Source organism: Mobula birostris, chromosome 6 (genome assembly GCF_030028105.1).
Source record: "Mobula birostris isolate sMobBir1 chromosome 6, sMobBir1.hap1, whole genome shotgun sequence".
In the NCBI taxonomy this organism is placed as follows: Eukaryota; Metazoa; Chordata; class Chondrichthyes; order Myliobatiformes; family Myliobatidae; genus Mobula; species Mobula birostris.
Genome location: NC_092375.1, coordinates 151292467 through 151314737, shown reverse-complemented (window position 1 = coordinate 151314737; position 22271 = coordinate 151292467). Strand labels below are relative to the sequence as shown.

The window sequence follows — 22271 nt, the reverse complement described above, 5'->3', positions numbered from 1 at the left end:
ACCTATGCATAGACACAACAATAAACTTGACTTTGATTACTTAAAAATCTATTTAATTTTGTAAGAACAAAATAAATGAACATTTCTTATTCCCTGCAAAGCACTGTCAAAGAAAGCAAGATCAATTAAAAGTATATTAATTTTGGGATAATTTACTCTCAAAAACTTTATTACAAATAAGATACAGCAATGAACGTATGTTAGTGATATGTTTACCCTGCTTTACTCACACAGTTAATCTCAAACTAAGTTATGGAAGCCAGACCTTGTGTAATTTGTGAAATAAAAATAATTTCAGTGGGAGAGAAGAAAATACTTTTCCTCTTGAGGTTTCATTGCACTATTTTATAGACCTTGGTCTGAAATTTCTAAGCAACACACACAAAAATGCTGGAGGAACTCAGCAGGCCACGCAGCATCTATGGAAAAAAGCACAGTCGACGTTTCAGGCTGAAACCCTTCGGTAGTCCTGCCAAAGGGTTTCGGGCCAAAACGTCGACTGTGCTTTTTTCCATAGATACTGCATGGCCTGCTGAGTTCCTCCAGCATTTTGTGTCTGTTGCTCGGATTTCCAGCATCTGCAGATTTTATCGTTTGTGCTCTGCAGTTTTTAAGTTATTTTTGTCATTGCTTTTCAAAGGGTAAACCTTATGACTGAGGCTCTAAATTGGGCAAGTTACATTTTAACAACTCATTTGCAGCAAGGCAAAAAAAAACTGCTTTTTTTCACCAGTGCTGGAAAAAAAAGGGTAGAGTTAGATTCTGCCCTCACATTGAACCTGAAAAGGCATGTGATCCCTTTACCATTCCACACCGCCTAGAACCCAGTTGTGTGGTTAGTTCTACTATCGGAAAGCCAGATTTCAAGTCTTTCAGCTGCAAGAAATTTGTAATTCAAGAATACATTTCAAGAAGGTCCAATTACCACTTCCTCGATTTGAAGTTAGAAATTTTGTGTGCCATTTCTAAAATGAATAATTCAAATTTGCAGTGTGTGCGCAAAAAATAAATGTTTATACAGATTCTATATTAGGACTCCTAATGCCTGCTCATATTGCATTCTGTATATTTTTTTTAAAAACTGGAACATTGCTGAAGTATGTACCAACTCCTGAGACCCGTGTTGCAATAAATATAACACAAGCATGGACAACACCCAATCATAGGATACCTTGTGTCCTTAACATATTTCAAAACAGATATTTTTTAATTACACAGTGACACTGATGAATACAGGCAACATGTGTTAATCAATTCCATTTTTTCTGCAACTCCAGCTAAGACTGTTCTAGTTGAGTGATAGAACTTTTCAAAGTTAAATGAAATGCATTCTTTCAGGAAATATCAAACGTGAACAAATATGTTTTTCCCCCAAGAGAACCTACGCTAGTCTTTATTTTTAGAATCATCTCTGCTTAAAAATCTGTGTGCCCTACTACTGTAACTCATAGTAGAAAAATGCTCCACAGAGTCTGGCCTATGTCCGGTCACTTGTCTATGAGCACCTACCCCTGAGTTTCTATGAGTAGTTAGATCTCTATGCACTGCAAATGACATTTCCTGTTCTCTTAAGCATCATTCACATTAAAGCCTGTGTGAATATTGACAATGAGCCCCTGCACTTCTTTCAAGGATTTCAAAGGCTTAAAAACATAATGATTTAACATTATTTAAATGACGTGGCAACGTACTTAGTAAAGGCAATTTCATTTTATAACTTTGAACTAGATGGTAGTTAAAAAGATTGTACTTCATTTCATCTCAGGTGAAATTATAAGCTTTCTTCCCATAAAAAAATCATACATCAGCATTGTCAGCTCAAAAACCCAGAAGCCGCACCTCCAGCTCTTTCCCTCCAAAGTCCTTGAAGATATTGACACTTCGCAAAGCAATCCTCATCTTTTCTGACAGTTCACATTTGAACCTATTCGCAATACACGGATAACGCCTCATCCAAGTTATAAATAATAAAAAGCAAAGCATTCAGTATGCATACATAGTTAACAATCCAACCCAGGTTTCAGAACAACCAGATTCAGGGGATTGACTTTATATTAAAGGAACCACTCAGACCTTCATTCAACTACACAGAAAATTCAACTTGAAGGGAGTCTCCAAGGATTGTTACTTTCCAGATTCAGGCTTTTTTGCTGAGGTTAAAAGAGCATAAAACAATCCAGCACAGTGCAGACCTTTGGGTCCACGATGTTGTGCTGACCTATTTCAACCTACTCCACAATCCGTTTAACCCTTCCCTCCATTTTTGCTACATTCATGTGCCTATCTAAGAGCACCTTAAATGTTCCGACTGTATCAGCTTCTATTATGACCCTCAGCAGTATGTTCCAGGCACCAACCTCTCTGTGTAAAAAAAAACCTCTGCCATCCCCCGTAACCTTTTTTCCATTCACTTTAAAGGTGATTTCCTTTGGTACTGGTCACTGCCACCTTGGAAAAGGGTACTAGCTGTTCACTCAATCTTGAGGCTCTCCATTGGTCGGAGTTGACCATGGATGTTGCGTCTCAGCTGTCTACATGATACACAACCCAGAGCAGTACGATATGGAGAACAAGCTGTTGCCCATGTAGCAGACTCCCCCCTCTGCACACAGCTGAAGAATCCAAAGGAATGGCAGAGACCCATACAGTTTGGCACCTTCGTCATCACAGGAGTTACCAATCAGCGTTGAACTCAATGTAGGACTGCCTTAAGGACTCCAGCTCTGTATTTTTCATCGGGGTTTACTCCCGAAGTCTTCACCATGAGTGGGTATAGCCACAAAGCACCAGAGGTTTGAGGTCAGAGCTTTCTGTCTCCTAGATGAGCCACCAACTACGGCTAACGAGCACCATCTGCTCGAAACAACTAGTTTTTAAAAGGTGTATGTAACCCACCTTTGCCCCTTCTCCTGTCAATAGAAATAGTTCAGCCAAGCTTAGTAGCTAAGCCACATGTGAAGGCCAGGAGCTGGACTTGGTTGTGAGAAGCTATTTGAAATGAACACCATTGGGAGCCTTTAATAGATAGTGGGAGCTTATCCACACTACCAGCCCTGGCAATGAGAACCTTTCGGAACCCCACTCAATCCATGCCTTTCATAATCTTAGACAGCTCTATCACGTCAACTCCATCCTCCATCATTCAAAAGAGAAAATTTCTATCTTGTACAATGTTTCCTTATAAGGCATGTTCTCTAATCTAAGCATCATCCTGGTAAGTCTCTACTGCACCCTCTCTAAAACTTCCACATCTTTCCCATGAGACAACCGATACTCAGATCCAACCAGAGTTTTATAGAGATGCAACGTTACCTCACGGCTCTTGAAATCAGCACACTATAGGTCTTGTTAACCAGCCTATCAACTTACATGGCAACTTTGAGGGATCTATCAACTCGGACTCAAAGATCGCTCTGTCACTTATCCACCTTCAAGTTCAGACTTCCAAAGCTATCACCTCACACTTTTCTGGATGGAAGTCTATCAGCTATTTCACTGCCCTAGTTTGCATCCCACTGTAACTACAGCAACCTTCCACACTATCCACAACATCACCAACCTTTGCGTTATTTGCAGTCTCAGTCACCTACCCATCTACTTCCTCATCCAAGTCATTTATAAAAATCACAATGAGCAGAAGCTCCAGAACAGATCACTGCAGAACACTACTTTTAAAACAAACTTCTTCCTCTAACAATTGAAGAAGACAGCAATTTTTAGAAGCAGACAAGGTGGTAACACAACCGTACCATAGAAAACTTTGGAAGCCCTCTGCAGGTCTGGCAACAGCAATGAGAAAATAAACAGAGATGATTTGTTGAGTTAAGGACCTTTCATAAAAATTGGAAAAGTGGGGAGATATGTATTTTACATTACAAAGAGGAAAGGATGGAGAGGATAAAGGGAATGTCTGTGAAAGGATGCAGACCACAGGTGCCTAGCTAATTGCTACTTAAAAAATAGAAAAGAGAGAGATCCCAAGGTGAAAGTTGAGATGCTGTTCCTCAAGGTTACAATGGCAGTCAAACTGTGAGAAAGTGAGAGATGAATGAGGTATTCAAGTAATAGGAAGCTCTGGGAAACCCTTGCATATTGAGTGCAGACGTTCTGCAAAGTGGTCACGCAATATGCTTTTGGTTTCTCCATTCTAATGTGAGTATTGATGGCTATATATTAAAGTGGAAGAAGTCCAAGTGATTTGCTGCTTCACCTGGAATGACTATTTGGGTCTTAAGGTTGTTGGTGATGAAGAGGTAAAACAGAATGGGTCCAGTATTGGCAAGTTCAAAGACAAGAAAACCTGCAGGTGCCAGACATCCAAGAAATACACACAAAATGCTGGAGGAACTCATCAGGCCAGGCAGCATCTATGAAAAAGAGGAAACAGTTGACATTTCGGGCCGAGACCCTTCATCAGGAATGGAAAAAAGGGATAAGAAATTCGAGCAAGAAGATGGGAGGAGCGGAGTAAGAAGTACGAGGTGGCAGGTGATAAGTGAAACCGGGCAAGGGGGAGAGATTAAGTAAAGAGCTGAGAAGTTGATAGGTGAGAGAGATAAAGGCTGGAGAAGGGGGAATCTGATAGGAGAGGGTGGAAGACCATGGAAGAAGGGGGGGGAACAATTACTGGAATTTGAGAAATTAATGTTCAATATCTCCTTATCTGCCCATTACCTCCCTGGTGCTTTACTCTTTCCCCTTTCCCACTTTCACCTACCACCTTGTACTTCTCCCTCCCCTCCCCCCACCTTCTTGCTCCAACTTCTCATCCCTTTTTTCCAGTCCTGATAAACATCGACTGTTTCCTCTTTTCCATAGAGGCTGCCTGGCCTGCTGAGTTCCTCCATAATTTTGTGTGTGTTGCATGAGGAGGGAAGTATTTGATGAAGATAAAAGGAAACAGTCTCTTTGGAATACCCAAATAAGAGGAAAGGGGACGGTTGTGAACAGAACATTGAAGGTGGGAGAAAATACTAATACTAGTAGCATGAAAGATGAGAATCAGGGGTATCCTATTGTTATTTGGGTTGCAAGGAGAGAGATAAATGGAGGAAACGAAGAGGCCAGTCAACTTTAGCAGAGGCAAAGCTATGGTTTTAAAAAAAAAAGGGAGGCACCTCAAAGACACTGATGTGGAAGAGTGCAACATGTAGCAGATGCAAAAGTGGCAGATAAACTGGGAGAATGTCACAAAGTCCTTCAGCAAAGTAGTTAGGTAGGAAATTTAGTCAAGAGACCTACTGAAGTCAGTGGGCTTACATGAACATTGGCAGCTAACTTAATCCCCAAGATGGAGACAGAGCTATCAAGAAAGGAAACAGAAGTCAGATATGGTCCACATTAAAATGAAGGCAGATGGAAATTGACTCAAAGGGTAATGAAATTTGAGTTTAGTACTAACACAGAGGCATCCCAGTTGTGTCATAAATGTAATGAAACTAAAAAGAGCTAAGGAAGAGGGTTTGAAAAGAACTGAAACAAGGATTGTTTCATATAACCAATGAGGAGACGGACCCATGCCAATTCCCAAAGCTACACCTTTCACTTAGAAAAGGTCAGTGGAGTTGAAGAAGTTGTTTAATTTAAGAAGGGTTAAGAGAGGATAGTGATGGAAGAAGGTGATTGAGTCTCTGTTCAAGAAAGAAGTTGAAGTCCCCCACACCCTGGGATGAAGGTCCAGGTGGACTAGACATCCATTATGAAGATGAGGTGGCAAGGACCAGGAAATTGGAAACTGAAGGAGATTAGTGATGTGGGACTGGATGAGGAGAGAAGAGTTAAGATAAGAAATACATTCTGTGTGGGCAACAGCAGGCTAAAACAGCGACTCCATTGTACATCTTCAACATCCCACCTCCTGCACACAATACTTTGATTTATAAAGGCCAATGTGCTAAAAGCTTTCTTTACAACCCTATTCCCAGACCTGATCCCTTTGTTCTACCGCACTACCGTTCACTATGCAAGACCTGCCCTGGTTGGCCCTACTGAAACACAACACCTCATACTTGTCTGCATTAAATTCATCTGCCATTCTTCCAGCTGGTGCAGATCCTCTTGGAAGCTCTGATAGTCTTCCTCACTGTCCCCAATCTTGAGATCATCTGCAATTTTTCTGATCCAGTTAACCAAATTATCATACAGATTAGTGATATATATGATAAATAATAATGGACCCAGCACTGATCCCAGTGGCACTCCACTAGTCACATGCCTCCAGTCAGAGAGGCAACCATCCACTACCATTCTCTGGCTTCTCCCTCAAAGCCAATGTCTAATCCAATTTACTACCTCATCTTGAATGTCAAGAGACTGAAAACTTCATGACCAACCTCCAATGCAGAACCTTGTCAAATCTCTTGCTTGAGTCCATGTAGTCTTGCCTTCATCAACTTTCCTGGATGTTTTAAAGGATTCATTGCCTTTGCCAGTTCTCAAATTATTTTCCTTTCTGATGCTTCTAAAAACCCCCAAAATTTTTTTTTATCAACATTTGCAATGTTCCCTTGAGTGACCTAGAATCAAACTTGATTTGATTACATACTGAGAAAGCCAGGGATATTTAGCACCATTAAAAATTTTGTACAAAAGCAGGTTATGTAGTTGCCTTTAGTATCACAAAGTACAAAGTAATTTATTCTTACCCTCCATAAAGTATGGACCAGGCTCAATCCGCCACACAATTTGCCCTTTCTGAGTTCCATTTACACCCCGATTTTTGGAGTCCCAGACATTTCCTGGAGAGATCTCATCTTTAAAAGAAAAAAATAGTGTGTATAAAAAATATTCCTGGAAATGTACAATACATTTACTTTTATCCAGCTAAACTAAAATAGATTTGTAAAGCAGGCATCTAGATAGCAGGAAAATTTTAATCATAAAAACTGCTTTGACAATTGAACAGTTTTTAAGCCTTCAACGAACATTAAGCTTAATAAATGTACAGTGCGCATCTCAATACAGTTCATGTGAAATTATACCCAATGCAATGAATATCCATAATGCAAGATAATACAATTGAAAAAGCAAAATAATTAAATACACTAGTAATTACTTCAAATTCCTTGGCAATGAGGAAGCTGAAAATTGCTTCGCTAATATCTATGCATAGTATTTGAATGAAGATATACAAGTAAAAGAAATCAAAACAGCAAAATTAGAATTCCATCAACATAAGTAAAAATAATCTACAAAATGATTTCAGATTTTGCAGCACTACCATGAAATTTGTACTAAATTATTTTGTTGATAACAGTCTCTCCCAGACCAAAATCGTAGCGTGCGCACGCACACAATTTCTCTCCCTCTCCTCTAAGCTCCATCAGGGCAGGTCATTACCAGAGAGAGGGAATAAAATACTTCAAAGAAGCCTCAGCAAATTGTTACGTCCTCACTAACTCGTGGGACCCTCTACCTTGTGACCAATCACAACGTAGAAGAAACATCTAGTAAGGCACTGAGAACCTTGATTTGTTTCATCAGGAAGACACAAAACAGCAACAAAAACCTGTTCAGAAACTATCCACCAACCACTGTCCACCACCTCCTGCAATACCTGTGGGTTGCACAATGGCCTGATTATCTGTTTTGAAACCAAGTGGATGCAAGTTGTCCTTGACCCTGAGGGACTGCCCAGGAAGAAGTCCAGAGCTGTACCTACTGCTTTAGATTTGCAATTGTTTCCATGAGCAGCTCCCAGGTGAAAACGTAACAAATATACCTAATTATATTACACTTTCAAATGATTTGAAGAGAAACAAAAACAGGTAGGAATGATGTCTTAATCTCTCTCCTAGCATGTTTCTTCCTAGGGAACTAAAATTTACAATATATTATGTGGGAAATGATAATCAAATCAAGTTTTTCATGACCAAGGTAACCTCAGTCACAAGCTTCTCTCCCAATGGAACTCAAACATTGTATAGTTCTTAACCTCTAAAATTCAAGTAAGACATCAACAATTGCTGCCCAGTGAACTCCACAAGAGTGTCATATTATCTTAGCAAGAGGAAGTGTGGAATAAAGGAGCTTGGAACTTTTTGATCTCCTCTCAAGCCATAAATGAGTGTTGGTTGGCACTGGTGCTTGGGCTCTCAAATGGCAGAGCAGGCAAGTTTGGGAACACTTCAAAAAATAGATACACGGGACATTCTTGATAGGAATTCCCTAGAAAAAAAATTGGTGAAAGTTTTGAGGTGAAGATCTGACTCTACATTTAATACTTTCTCTGCCCTTTCCCCATTGCCTGGTAATGTGCTCCCTTTGAAATCTCGTTAAACTTGAACGCTTTTCCACAACAGTCTCAGCCCCTACCTGTCTACCGCCACCCCAAAGCACTGCCACAGTCCATCATTTATGAACTTCTCTCTATGGGCCTTTCCAAGGATTCACTGATGTTTACGAGTAACTCTGTTAATCACAACAGGAACCTTGGATGTAGAAGATGCTGAAAGCCAATCCACAGTTCAACAATTCAAGTACAGGCTTTTACCATGGACAAGAGGATAAGCAGATTTAATTAGTCAGTTTTCTAAAGAAAATAAGAAATGTAGCCATTCTTTTCAGTAATTTCACATTTTATACATATGAGATACCTACTACAATACTACTTACTTTTCTTTCCTCTCCAAGAAAATACTGTGATATCCTTACCAGACTATGCTACCCTGCATCCATGTTCTTTGTGTGGAATCTGCCTCAGACACAGTGTTGATTTGAACACTGACTTTACAGAATGTACAAATAGAATCATTAAATATATCTCATTTTAACAACGCAGCTTCAATTTCAAGAAATATCCTTTGGACAATTTCCCACAGACCTATCCTCAAGAAGAAGCAATTCTTTAAAAAAAAGGAAATGAGTAGCCTCAATCTCTTCTATTTGGTAAAAAAAAAATCTGGCTTTAAAGGTTAATCCAATTGCATTGACAGTCTGCAACAGAAGACTTTTTCTCTATCTTCTACCGCCCAAAATTATGGTAATTTTTAAAAATGTGAAAGGCAAAAATTGACTATACAAACATTTGGAAATATTGATCCACAATTACCACAGCTCTACAATCAAATATTTGAAAACAGTCATGGCTTGGAGACAGTCTGTTGCTATAATTCTAATGTGATTTAAACCTATCCAGAGAAAATCAACATTCAGTATTTTTGAGTTCCAAATTAAAAGTCAGATACTAAAATGTACCTCTGCTGTCAAAAATGAATGGGTGCCTGTTGCTCAATCCTAAAAATTGCTAATTCATTCAAGAAAATGGTGCTCACCGAGCTTCCAGTTCCTTAGCAGTACTGTGTCGGCATGCTTTTAATTATTCATTGAACAACACAGCAGTTCAGCCTTCATAAGTCACACAGCAAATCTGACAGTGTCTAGGTTTGGTTAAAGTCATCTAAGCAAAAGGAATTTGCCCATTTCCTTTCACAACTATTGATCAAATACTACAAACTTCAAAAGATGTGTTTTATAGAACTGAACTTATAATCTTTCTGCAAAATATAGTCACCATTGTCAAAACTTTTTAAAATAATCTTCAGTTCACCATATATTCTGACACTTAACAATGCAGTGACAATGCTAGAAGAAAATTATCAAAAAAAAAGTCTCTGCACTTACCAGTTTTTGAAGAGGCAAAGGTCAATCTTACAAAGTGAAACCAATGTTAACAGGTAAAAGGAAAGGAGTACAATGACTAGAATGGTGCAATGTACTGGCATCCAGAAATGCAGGCTTTTAATGGGTCAGATCTCACTGATCCTTGCGAGCTCCAAAGGACAAAGTGAGTCAGCTCCAAGTGGATCATATTCTATCTGAAATCATGTACAAATGGTTCTACAGCAAGCTGGAAGTCAGACGATAGCAAATCTGACCTCCCTCTTCATCAGTGAGTCTAGTGACAGAGTATCAAATCGTTGGAGAGGCTGATTGCACTCTATGTGTATCCCTGAGGACTGGATAGCATAACGAAGACAAGAGAAAAACTGCAAATGCTGGAAATCTGGAACAAAACACAAAAAATGCTGGAGGAACCCAGAAGGTCAAGGAGCAACTATGGAGGGAAATGGGCAGTAAACGTTTTGGGTTGAAACCCTTCATCGGGACTGGAAAGAGCGGAGATAAGCAGTATGAAAGGGATTGGAGCAAAAGTTGGCAGGTGATAGGCGAATTCTGTTGAGTGGAGGAAGACAGCGAGGCAACGGAGGGCGGGAGTAATATCGGAACCTGAGAAGTGATAAGTGGAAGTGACAAAGGGCTGAAGAAGATAGAAACTGACAAGAAATGACAGTGCACCATGGAATAGATAAGGAGGTGAGAAGGGGAACCATTGGAAGGCGATAGGTAGATTGGGAGGTTGGACAGGGAAAAGAGAAGAGTTAAAGGAACTGTTGGGATACAGGAAAACAAGGATGGAGGGTGGAAAACAGAGGAGAGTGGTTACCAAAGTTAGAGAAATCAATGACTATCCTCTGAGATGGAAATTTAGTTGCAACATACTTCAATAATGCCCACAAATAGGATCATATGATCAACATTTTATACTGTTAACTCTGAAATCCACTCTTTAAACAACTTTGCTGTTCAAGATCCCTGTGCTTTTTCCAAAAGCACTCCTCTTTGATCAATCATCTGTTCATGCAACCAAATACAAATCCTTAAATGATCCAACATTAATCTGATAATATCATTGCGAAGCATCTTTGGTAGATTTTGCGACATTAGAAGTGCTATATAAATGGGAGAGGCTTGCAACTCGAAAACAATTCAGACACTCATTTGAAAAAAAATTAACATGAGCAATCTGGCTCCTGTTCAGTAGCTACCTCAGAAATGAGGTATATAAATAACCGAAGAATCATTTTTAAGCTATAGTACACTGTGATGACATTGAATGTTTGTCAACTCAATGTCTCAAATTCACAGCCAGGAGAATGAAAAGTGGAAGTCTCATTACTTTGCAAGTGCCCCAGACCATTCATACCACAGCAATCATGCACCCACTTCACATCACCTCCCTCAGGGATGCCAAACAAGGACAGAAATCCCATTAAACCTAGTATTTGAACACTGTGCCAAGTAAATTTACCCCTAAAAGAAAACCACCAACAAAAGGAACTTGATGTACACACATCCAGTTTGCAAGAGTCAATGGGACCTCATGCTGCGCTGAGAAAAATGCAGATCAATCAAAAGAATCAGACAGAAAACCTCGTGTCACACAATACACCATCATCATAAGGTGCCATGCCCAGTTTGAGCTTTGACTGCCATGGCCCACACACTCCTGTTTCGGGTCAAGTGGATCAATTCATTGGTATTGATTTCCAGTTCCCTGGCTTCTGTCTCCATCATCGTGTTTGTCTTTGCCTTCCTTTTGCTTTCTTCTCTTCAATCTTTCCCATAATTACTGTGCATTCTAACTCCTCTTTCCTCATCACATGTCCAATGAAGTTACGTTGCCTTTTCATGATCTCATACATTATTTCTCTTTTCGTGCTTGCTCTGTTCATGACATCCTCGTCAGATATTCCTTTTGTCCATGATATTCTTTGCATCCTCCTCAAAAACCACACCTCTGATGCTTCAAATCCTTTCCTCATGTTACTAGATATTGTCCAACATTCTGAGCCATATAACATAACTGGATAAACGTAACATTTCGGTACTCTGAGGCGGGTTGTCATGCCTGTTTATTATTGGTAAGTATACTGTTCATTCTCGTAAAGGTATCTTTTGCCATCCCTATTCTTCTTTCGATGTCCATGTCGCACCTTCCATCTAATGTCACCCAGCTTCCTAAGTAGCAAAAGTTCTGTACTTGTTTTATGTCTTCCCCATTTATTCTCAGCTGCAGATAGGATTCTCCTTCTTTTTGGATCTCACCGTACATTCTGTCTTTTTGCAATTAATAGATAGACCCATTTTTGCACTTTCTTCAACAACTATATCAATAAGCTTTGTAGTTCTTCCTCCGTACTTGCAATTAACACAGTGTCATCCGCATATCTGAAATTATTGATGTTTTCACTGCCAACTTTGATTCCCAAGATGTCTCTTATTTTTTGTAATATTGTTTCACTGTACACATAAAACAAATCAGGGGAGAAAACACAGCCTTGTCTAATACCTCTCTTGATTTTCATAAACTGACTCACTTCTCCATCTAGTCTTCCAGCGGCAGTTTGTTCCCAGTACAGATTTCTGATTAGGCAGAGGTCTTTCGAATCTAGATCTAGAGCTTCCTGTAATATTTCAAATAACTTATTGTGCTTCACTTTATCAAATGCTTTTGTGTAGTCGATAAAACAAACACATACACATTTGGAAAATACTTCCCCATATTGACCAAGTGAACTTCAATTTACAAATCCAGTGATATTATTGAATTTAAGTAAACTATCAACAAGAAGAGACAGGATTGGTCACAAAATGTTTGACAATGATAAACACCAAGACATAGCATTATTTACTTGTAACTTGCAGAGCATAGGTGACACAGATATGCAAAAAAGCACTTCTCCTTCATGGAACTTCTGGTAGTAACTACAATAATCAGGACTAGAAGCAATCAGGTTACTTTATTCAGTTTGATTGGTATTTTCATGTTATTTCTAATTTGAGGCATTCCCACCATCCTTTCCACCTAATGCAGCTGACCTTTCAAGCTACAAGAAGTTTTCTCCACTGCACTTGGCCAGGAGAGAATCATACTACAAGGGACTGTTTATTTTATCTCTATATATTATCAAGAGTTTAAACACATATTGCAATAACACTGACTTTCCTTGAATTCCCATTTCAATTAATCCACTTGTGACACCAACTGAATCAACTCAAGACTTACATTAATAGTCAAGAGATGCAGTAGATATCACAAACCACAAAGCATACCAATTTGTTTTCTTATAGGCAGCAGAATAATTCCTTGCAATTTACAGAACTGTAATAGATCCTCAATGATTCTATTGTTTCTTTTTATTTACTGTGAATGCCCAAAAGGAAATGAATCTCAGGGTTGTATATAATGACATATATGCATTTTGATAATAACTTTACTTTGAACTTTAAAATGCTCACTTCCATTGTGAGAAGTGGCTATCAGTAATGAAAAGACAATGGTAATACACTGTGGGCTATCACAGACCCAAAAAATTCAGAACCTTCAAGAAATATGAAAAAAGCAAGAGAAACAGCCAGGACCTGACACATGCATCAATGGTGCATCTTTCATTTTAAAAATTGTTGAGACTGGTGATGGTTTTCACTGCTTTCCTTTCCATTTCAATCCCACTGCCAGCTAGGAGGGCAGAAACTAAAACACATATAGCTGGTCGTGCATTCACATCAAAAGCAGGTTGCAATTTAATACGAACTGTTATGCTGTTTTCACCACTTGAATCCATCCAAAAAGTTGCAATATTCCCAGACTTTTTTGAAAATCCAGTTAAGTAAATAAAGCATTTTCACAGAAAATGCTGCTTAAATTCGGCAGATTGTGCTGCATTGGTGAAAAGAGAAAAAGAGTCATCTTTCAGCTTGAGGACTCTTCATCAGAACAGAGGAAGTGAATTTAAAATGCAGAGAGGGTGGGGGGAATGAGTCTGATGGGATGAGGTTAGGGTGGCTAAAGTAATTCTAGTCCTTTCAGATTTCACACATCTGCAGTTCTTATTGATTAACTCAGCATTTTTACCCATTTTATTGAGCAGGTAGAAAGGTAACAAAATAGTCCCCAAGCAATACCCAATTCCCAAGGGATACTGACTTTAGGTGACAGAAGGACATTCGTTTCCAAGCTTTTACTCTATACAGGCACAACACGCTGCTAAAATAAATAGGAAACACCCACATTGTGCATATTACCTCTGTGAGAATACTGCCATAAATCTGGGGATCAGACCTAATACTCAAGTTCACATCCCTTCCCAGTCTGAGATTCTGTTTATTTCCACACATGATCACATTAAAATGAGCTATGGATTGACCTTTACAAGAAGTCGTCACATTACGTACAGTCATTCTTCCTGTACCTATTGTTAAAGAAGAAGTCAGACTTTCTCTCATTGCAGAGACATATCTGGCTCCAGATATATTTTCATATTGGTGCAAAATCCATCTGGAATTCCTCATTTCCTGCAAAACAGTTGATAATAAGTAGTCCTTTGCACTACAATTTTCAAGACTCGAGATTTTCAGCAGCAGAACAAGTACTACACTTTTGCAATGGGTACCCTAATCAGAGAGAATCGCCAAAACATACAACATAGAAAACAAGTCCTTACACCCAACTTATTCATGCCAACCATCATGCCCATCTTTGCTAATACACTTTTTCAAAGTTGCCACGTGTCCCTCTACTCTCTTCCAAGAATCTGGCCAAGAGCCTTCCGTAAGCTCTTTCCTCCAAGTGAAAAACTTGCCCTGAGATCGCTCTTAAATTTCTTCCTTTTCACCATGAACTAGTTCTAGACTCCCCTAACCTGGGGAAAAGATTCTATGCTCCTCATCATTTTGCAAATCCCTATGAGGTCACCCCTCAGCTTCTTACATTCTAGTGTGAATAAACCCAGCCTATCACTTTATAACAACAGCTCTCCATTCCAGGCAACATCATAACACATCTCTTCTAAAATCTCTCTGCGGTCACTACATCTTTCCTGTGAAGCAGTAAACAGAGCTGTACACAATACTCTTAAGTGCCATCTAACTAATATTTCATGCAATTGCAACAATGGTGTCCCAACCCTAAATGCCTTGGCCCATGAAGGCAATCATGCCAAATATATTTTTTATATACCCTGTCTACCTGTGTCCCACTTTCAGAGTTATGGACTTGCACCTGAAAGACTTTATACCCATCAATATTCCTAAGATCCCTGCCATTTACTTTATATGTCTGAATTTCATTTGATTTCTCAAAGTGCATTAACTCACACTAACTTCTATCTGAATTCTGTCTGAAACCACTCCACCATCTGACCTATCCAGCTGCACCTTTAAACAATCTTCTTTGCTATCTATGACTCAACCCAATTTTTGAGTAATCTGTAAACTTAGCAAACACATTCACATCCTATAGTCATAGTCATACTTTATTGATCCCGGGGGAAATTGGTTTTCATTACAGTTGCACCATAAATAATTAAATAGTAATAAAACCATAAATAATTAAATAGTAATATGTAATTTATGCTAGGAAATAAGTCCAGGACCAGCCTATTGGCTCAGGGTGTCTGACCCTCCAAGGGAGGAGTTGTAAAGTTTGATGGCCACAGGAAGGAATGACTTCCTATGACGCTCTGTGTTGCGTCTCGGTGGAATGAGTCTCTGGCTGAAAGTACTCCTGTGCCCAACCAGTACATTATGTAGTGGATGGGAGACATTGTCCAAGTTGGCATGCGACTTAGACAGCATCCTCTTTTTAGACACCACCGTGAGAGAGTCCAGTTCCATCCTCACAACATCACTGGCCTTACGAATGAGTTTGTTGATTCTGTTGGTGTCTGCTACCCTCAGCCTGCTGCCCCAGCACAAAACAGCAAACATGATCGCACTGGTCACCACAGACTCATAGAACATCCTCAGCATTGTCCGGCAGATGTTAAAGGACCCCAGTCTCCTCAGGAAATAGAGACGGCTCTGACCCTTCTTATAGACAGCCTCAGTGTTCTTTGACCAGTCCAGTTTATTGTCAATTCGTATCCCCAGGTATTTGTAATCCTCCACCATGTCCACACTGACCCCCTGGATGGAAACAGGGGTCACCGGTACCTTAGCTCTCCTCAGGTCTACCACCAGCTCCTTAGTCTTTTTCACATTAAGCTGCAGATAATTCTGCTCACACCATGTGACAAAGTTTCCTACCATAGCCCTGTACTCAGCCTCATCTCCCTTGCTGATGCATCCAACTATGGCAGAGTCATCAGAAAACTTCTGAAGATGACAAGACTCTGTGCAGTAGTTGAAGTCCGAGGTGTAAATGGTGAAGAGAAAGGGAGACAAGACAGTCCCCTGTGGAGCCCCAGTGCTGCTGAGCACTCTGTCGGACACACAGTGTTGCAAGCACACGTACTGTGGTCTGCCAGTCAGGTAATCAAGAATCCGTGACACCAGGAAAGCATCCACCTGCATCGCTGTCAGCTTCTCCCCCAGCAGAGCAGGGCAAGTCTCTCCATGGTCTTCATGATGTGGGAGGTCAATACCACCGGTCTGTAGTCATTGAGGCCGCTGGGGCGCAGCATCTTCGGCACAGTTATCCTAGTCAGTTACATACATTAGAAACAACAAGGTTCCCAGCACTGATCCCTGACTTCCATTCAGAAAAGATATTAATCCAAAACTATGCTCTGCCTCCTATTACCCAACAAAGTTTGGATCCAGTCCACCATCATTCCTTGGATGCCTTGTGCCTTAACCTTATTTATCTTATATTTATTTAGAGATACAGCACAGTTACAAGCTCTCCCAGCCCAACAGGCCTGTGCCACCCTATTACACCCATGTGACAAATTAACCTTCCGACACATATGTCTTTAGAATGTGGGAGGAAACCAGAGCACTCGGAATAAACCCACGCAGTCATGGAGAGAATGTACAAACTTTCAGAGAGCAGCAGAAATGAACTTGGATTGCTGCCGTTGTAATAGTGTACTGTTGGTGGTGGCATCTGTTAATCTTGCGAGACCATGGATCTGCGCCTGGAATGTCCTCTCCAGGGCGCAGGCCTGGGCAAGGTTGTATGGAGGACCGGCAGTTGCCCATGCAGCAAGTCTCCCCTCTCCATGACACCGATGTTGTCCAAGGGAAGGGCAAGGGACGATACAGCTTGGAACCAGTGTTGTCGCAGGAGTTGTCAGAACAAGCTTGAAGGCAGCCTCGGACTGCCTTACGGACTCCAGCTCCAGATTTGTCCTCAGGGTTTACTCCCGAAGCCTTTCCCATGAGTGGGTATGGCTGCAAGGCAGCGGTGGTTTGAAATCAAAGTTTTCCTGCTCTTAGACTGCCTTCCCAGGCTGACGAGCTCCATCTACCATGCTATAATCACTATGGTAATGTGGTGCCCTATATGGAACCACCGACCATGCAAGATCTTGAAAGAAGCCTTAAAGTCCACATAGCCAACATCGACCACCAGTCAGTCTTTGTCAGTCTTGATTACCTCCTCAAAAACTCCATTACATTAATGAGAAATTACCTCCCCTGCATAAAGCTCTGCTGCCTCCTGCTAATAAGGAAATGTAGAGATATATGATCATCTTTTAAAGTGACTTAAACCCCATATTACATTCTACTTCTGAAATATCTTTTTAAATCATACTAGATTTTTGACTTTCAGTTCAAGAAGAAAGATGAAGCCAATTACACTGATTATTAAAGTACACCACACAAGCAGTGTACCACATTAGCTTCCCTGCAAGAATTGACCTTCTGGGTTTCATGTGTACTCGTCACCCTCTGAAAAGCTGCCCAGTTGACCAGTGTCGGTTTGGAACACTCAAACACCAAGCGAAGATTAGGATACATTTTGCAAAAAGCAATCCTTTCCTTGCCTCACTCCAAATGGGAATACTGTATTCTCAGTAATTCCAGTAAATGACGTGGTGTTTCCACCTGCCTGGGAGGGAATGGAGGTTGACAGAGGTGCTGTGCTGAAGGAGATCAATAACCAGAGGAAACAGATGTAAGGTAATCCAAACCAAAGAGAAGATGAGAGGAATATGTTTTACACAGTGTGTTCTTATAATCTGTAAGTTGCTAGCTGAAATGATTTTCAAAGCAAATTCAACAGCAACTTCCAAAAGCAAATTGGATATATCATAGGAAACATTTTCAGCCTTATGGAGAAAAGGATTAAAACTAATTTAATAGCTCTTTCAACAAGCCAGAACAGAAATCATCACATTTTGAGCAAGTACACTCCATTAATCCACATTTCCTCATACTCATGCAGGGCACCCCAAGGTATCCTTGTTAGACTGTGGTCAGCTAATTCACCATGCACTAAGGAACCAATCTTGAACCTACCTGAAATATCTACCATTGGAATAAGTTCAGTCATGAGGAGATCCCAGACAAAATATGGGGGGTACAAACTGTACTTTGGAACCTGACCTTTACTAACCCTGGTTCATTTAAAACCTAGAAAGGTACTGATTCAGTAGACCCTGGATTTCGCACTAAATCCAACAGCTAAATGTGGTTCCAAAATAGCTAAAGCAAACATAATTTACAAATTTCCATTCAAAAATCCATCAAGTGTTCTACATATTCTCAAAACAGGCTCCTTTGCGTAGGAGATGAATGAAGTGAACACATATCCAATGCCAATCAAGGAAATTCCTAAAATACTGAGAAACTGAACGTTTATTTATTCCCTGCATACACAATTTTTCTGCAAGCATACACTTTCCTGAAACCACCCTGGTATGAAAGATCCATGCTGAAGAAATGCAGAGACAAGACTTTGAACTAAACTTTATGAACAGTGTTTCCTATTCTCTCTGAGCCACCTGCTGAGTTTTAAGAAGGAATTCATGATCGTGACTCATGCCAGAAATTTAAGAGGTTGTCAATATGCCAAGCCTCTAATCGAAAAGTCAGTCGTTCTATCTTTAGACCTCAAACAAATAGCAGTTTCATTTAGTAAGATTAAAACCCTTTAAAATCATAATATCTGCCATGCCCAGACTCATCTATTTCAATTCACACAGAGGCTTCTTCCAAAGCAGTTATAGAAACTGGGCTGTTCACTAAATATGATTCAAGCACAGGATTTCTGTTGTCTGCAAGTTTTTAATAGGGTTGTTATCTGTGCCAGAACTCTGAAATTGTCTGTTTTAAAAAAAAAATCAGACAAGGAGGAGCACTACATTAAATGCTGGAAATACTGATAGAATTTAATTCATAATTATGAATTCATAAATATAAATATTCTGTAAGCTAATTTAGACAGTATTAAAATATTTTACTTCAAAATCAATTACCTTCATTCCAAAGCAATATACCGCCCCACTCCATTGCTAATGTGCATTTATTTTCCCATCATGCTAGTTTATAAACATTTATAATTTTATTTCAGGAAGGTCTATTCTAAACCTTCATAGAGAATATTAACTTACCATAACTCATCATTTGCTGACTACAACTTCTGTAGAAAATTAACATTAAGCCATGTGCCACAAAGAACTAATAAATATGGATAGGAGATGATTATCACCAAGTAATAATCAAGTAACGGGAGCAGTGTCTCTCTACCTCAATAAAATCCAGCAATATTTCATTTTTCTTCTGTTTCCAACACACAAATATTATATCTAACTTGAAAATTTGAGTGCTCAGGAAAATTCTTACCCTTGTGAACAAACATTATTTCCCACCAAGGATGCCCTGCATTTCCTCTCTCAGCCCACTTACAAATCTCTGGAAGGATACATGCAGATAAAGCAAGGAACTAGGAGGTAAACAAATCAAACAAAAATCAAGCTATTTTAATCAAAACCAAACTGCTTTACTGGTTCTTCAGAGAAAGACATGTAAACCACATTTCAACACCAGAGGCTTTGAAAGTTCGCACAAAGCCTCACAGGATATAACAGCTCCATTCTATTCAGCTTCCTTCCTTTAAATTTCCACATATCGCCCATGTCTAATAACAACCCAAACCCATAGAAGGCTTATCCATCATTATTTCCACTGCTCCATAGATTCCATTCACAGGAAAGGTGAGCAAGGTGCATGGAATGGGAAGAAAAAACAGCTATGTTAGATCCTTTTTGATCATTTCAATGTTCAAAGTAAATTTATTATCGAAGTACATATATGTTACCATATACAACCCTGAGATTCATTTTAGTGTGGGCATATTCAATAAATCTATAACAGCATAATAATCAAATAATCAATGAAAGACCGGACCAACTTTGGAATTCAATCAACATGCAAAAGGCAACAAACTGTGCAAATATTAAAAGAAACAAATAATAATAATAAATAAGCAATAGATATTGAGAACATGAGATGAAGAGTCCTTGAAAGTGAGTCTAATAGGCTGTGGGAACATTTTAATGATGGCACCAGTGAAGTTGAGTGAAGCTATCTTTTTGGTTCAAGAGCCTGATGGTTGAGGGGTAGTGACTGTTCCTGAACCTGGTGGTGTGAGTCCTAAGGCTCCTGTACCTTCTTCCTGATGGAAGCAGCAAATTGCTCTTCCAACTTCTGTCCCACCATTTTACTCTCAAGCAAATGGTGTAAAAAACTTTGCTAACAAATAGTGGTCTATAAAGAATGGGACCTTGATCACCAACAGGTTATGAAACATGAGTACACTCGCCACTCATTGTGTAGGCTTCTACTTAGGCTGACAGTGTAAAATTTACATGGACAAATCAGCTTCTACAACCCTCTCAACTTTTACACCCAATGACATCAAGCTGTTTATCTCTGTAGATCAGAAGCCTCAGCTCATTTAAATTGTCGCTCTAAACTTTCCTTTAACAGGGCGTGTGTTACAAAGCTCCTCTGCTAGAAAAGTGATGGAATATTGAACCATTAAGGTTCCTTCTATCTACTTTCATTCCTTCTGCTCTCAGGTGCATATAGAAGATCCCAAAACATTACTAAAGGGAGAGGTACAGAAGGTCTCATGAAGGATAATCTTATCCTTTACCCAACACAATAAAGTAACTTATTTAGCCACTTATTTCACTAAAATAAAGCAGAAAAAGCTGGAAATACTCAACAGGTTATTCATGAAAAGAGAAACAAAACATTTCAAGTAAAAGACACATTATCAAATTAAGTGTCTTCAGTCTGAAAGGTTAAGTCTGTTTAACTTTCCACGAACCCTACACAGCCTTCTAAGTATTTCCAGTACTTTCTAATTTCATTCCACCTTCCCCTACCCACCGCTGTGCTGCTTAATGGCCTCCCTCTAACCTCTTGAGAGATGTTCTGATGTCAGCCTCCGAAACAGAGATTACAGGGTGACCAGATGCTCTGGGTACACAGGTATAATTTTATTCTCTCTTTAAAGTGTGCATAAAAGGCATAGAGCTTGTCGGGGAGTGAAGCATCACTGCCAATTACGCTGCTAGTTTCGCCTCGTAAGAAATAATGGCATTCAGAGTCTGCCACTGCTGACGAGCATCCAATTGTGTCTCTAACTTCACAGGGAATTGCCTTGGCACATCATGATGGCCTTCCTATAGGTCATACCTAAAGTTATTGTAGGGTTCTGGATTGCTGACTTTAAATGCACACAGATCTAGCCTTTATTAGGAGCCTGGGCTGATTTGCTACTTCAGCAAAGACTCAAGCAAAATTTCCCATCTGGTACATGCACAGGATTGTAAGACACCTCTGACAGTCATGTACTCTATCGTGAGCACAAGCTCCCCCCGCCCCATCAAGAATATCTTCAAAAGGCAATGTCTCCAGAAGATGGCATCCATCATGACAGACTCACCATCCTGGACATGCCCCCTTCTTATTATTCCCATCAGGGAAGAGGTACAGCACAATGCTTTAGGAACAGTTTCTTCCCTTCTGTCATCAGATTTCATAACAGTCCATGAACTCATGAACCTACATCACCAATCTTCGTATTCATTTACTTTTTTAAAAAATTGTTACTTATAGTAAATATGTTATGCCTGCACTGTACTGCCACCACAAAAACAACAAATTTCACCAAACACAAGGAAATCTGCAGATGCTAGAAATTCAAGCAACACACACAAAAAATACTAGTGAAGGCAGCAGGCCAGGCAGCATCTATATGAAGAGGTACAGTCGACGTTTCGGGCCGAGACCCTTCATCAGGACGAACTGAAGGAAGAGTTAGTAAGAGATTTGAAAGTGGGAGGGGGAGGGCTGGAGCCAAGAGCTGGACAGGTGATTGGCAAAAGGGATACAAGGCTAGAGAAGGGAGAGGATCATGGGACGGGAGGCCTAGGGAGAAAAAAAGGGGGTGGGGAGTTCAGAGGATGGACAGCAGGCAAGGAGTTATAGTGAGAGTGACAGAGGGAGAAAAAAGAGAGAAAAAAAGGGAAAAAATAAAAAATAATAAATAAGGGATGGCTAATTTATTTTTTCCCCTTTTTTTTCCATTTATCAATGAACTTCCAAAATGTAAATGTTTTTTCTCACCAAAATATACTACCTTACATCTACCTCTATGGATTAGAATATTTAACACAAATTCTCTACTGAATTATTTCCACTATTTTTAAAATGACAAAGAATATGTCATAGATAACAAAAGAATTTTT

General features: G+C 39.7%; 1 protein-coding gene across 10 annotated transcripts in view; it reads right to left on the bottom strand.

The window, feature by feature from the left end:
• hecw2b (HECT, C2 and WW domain containing E3 ubiquitin protein ligase 2b) overlaps positions 1–22271 on the bottom strand; it is a 363894-nt gene that overhangs the window by 179593 nt on the left and 162030 nt on the right. For 9 of the 10 annotated variants that reach the window (XM_072261633.1, XM_072261634.1, XM_072261631.1 and 6 more), the window contains one exon: positions 6645–6752. In XM_072261633.1, coding sequence (XP_072117734.1) covers positions 6645–6752 — 108 coding nt within the window. Of the gene's footprint in view, positions 1–6644; positions 6753–22271 lie in introns of those variants that run through there. The other variant, XM_072261638.1, reaches the window with a different exon arrangement.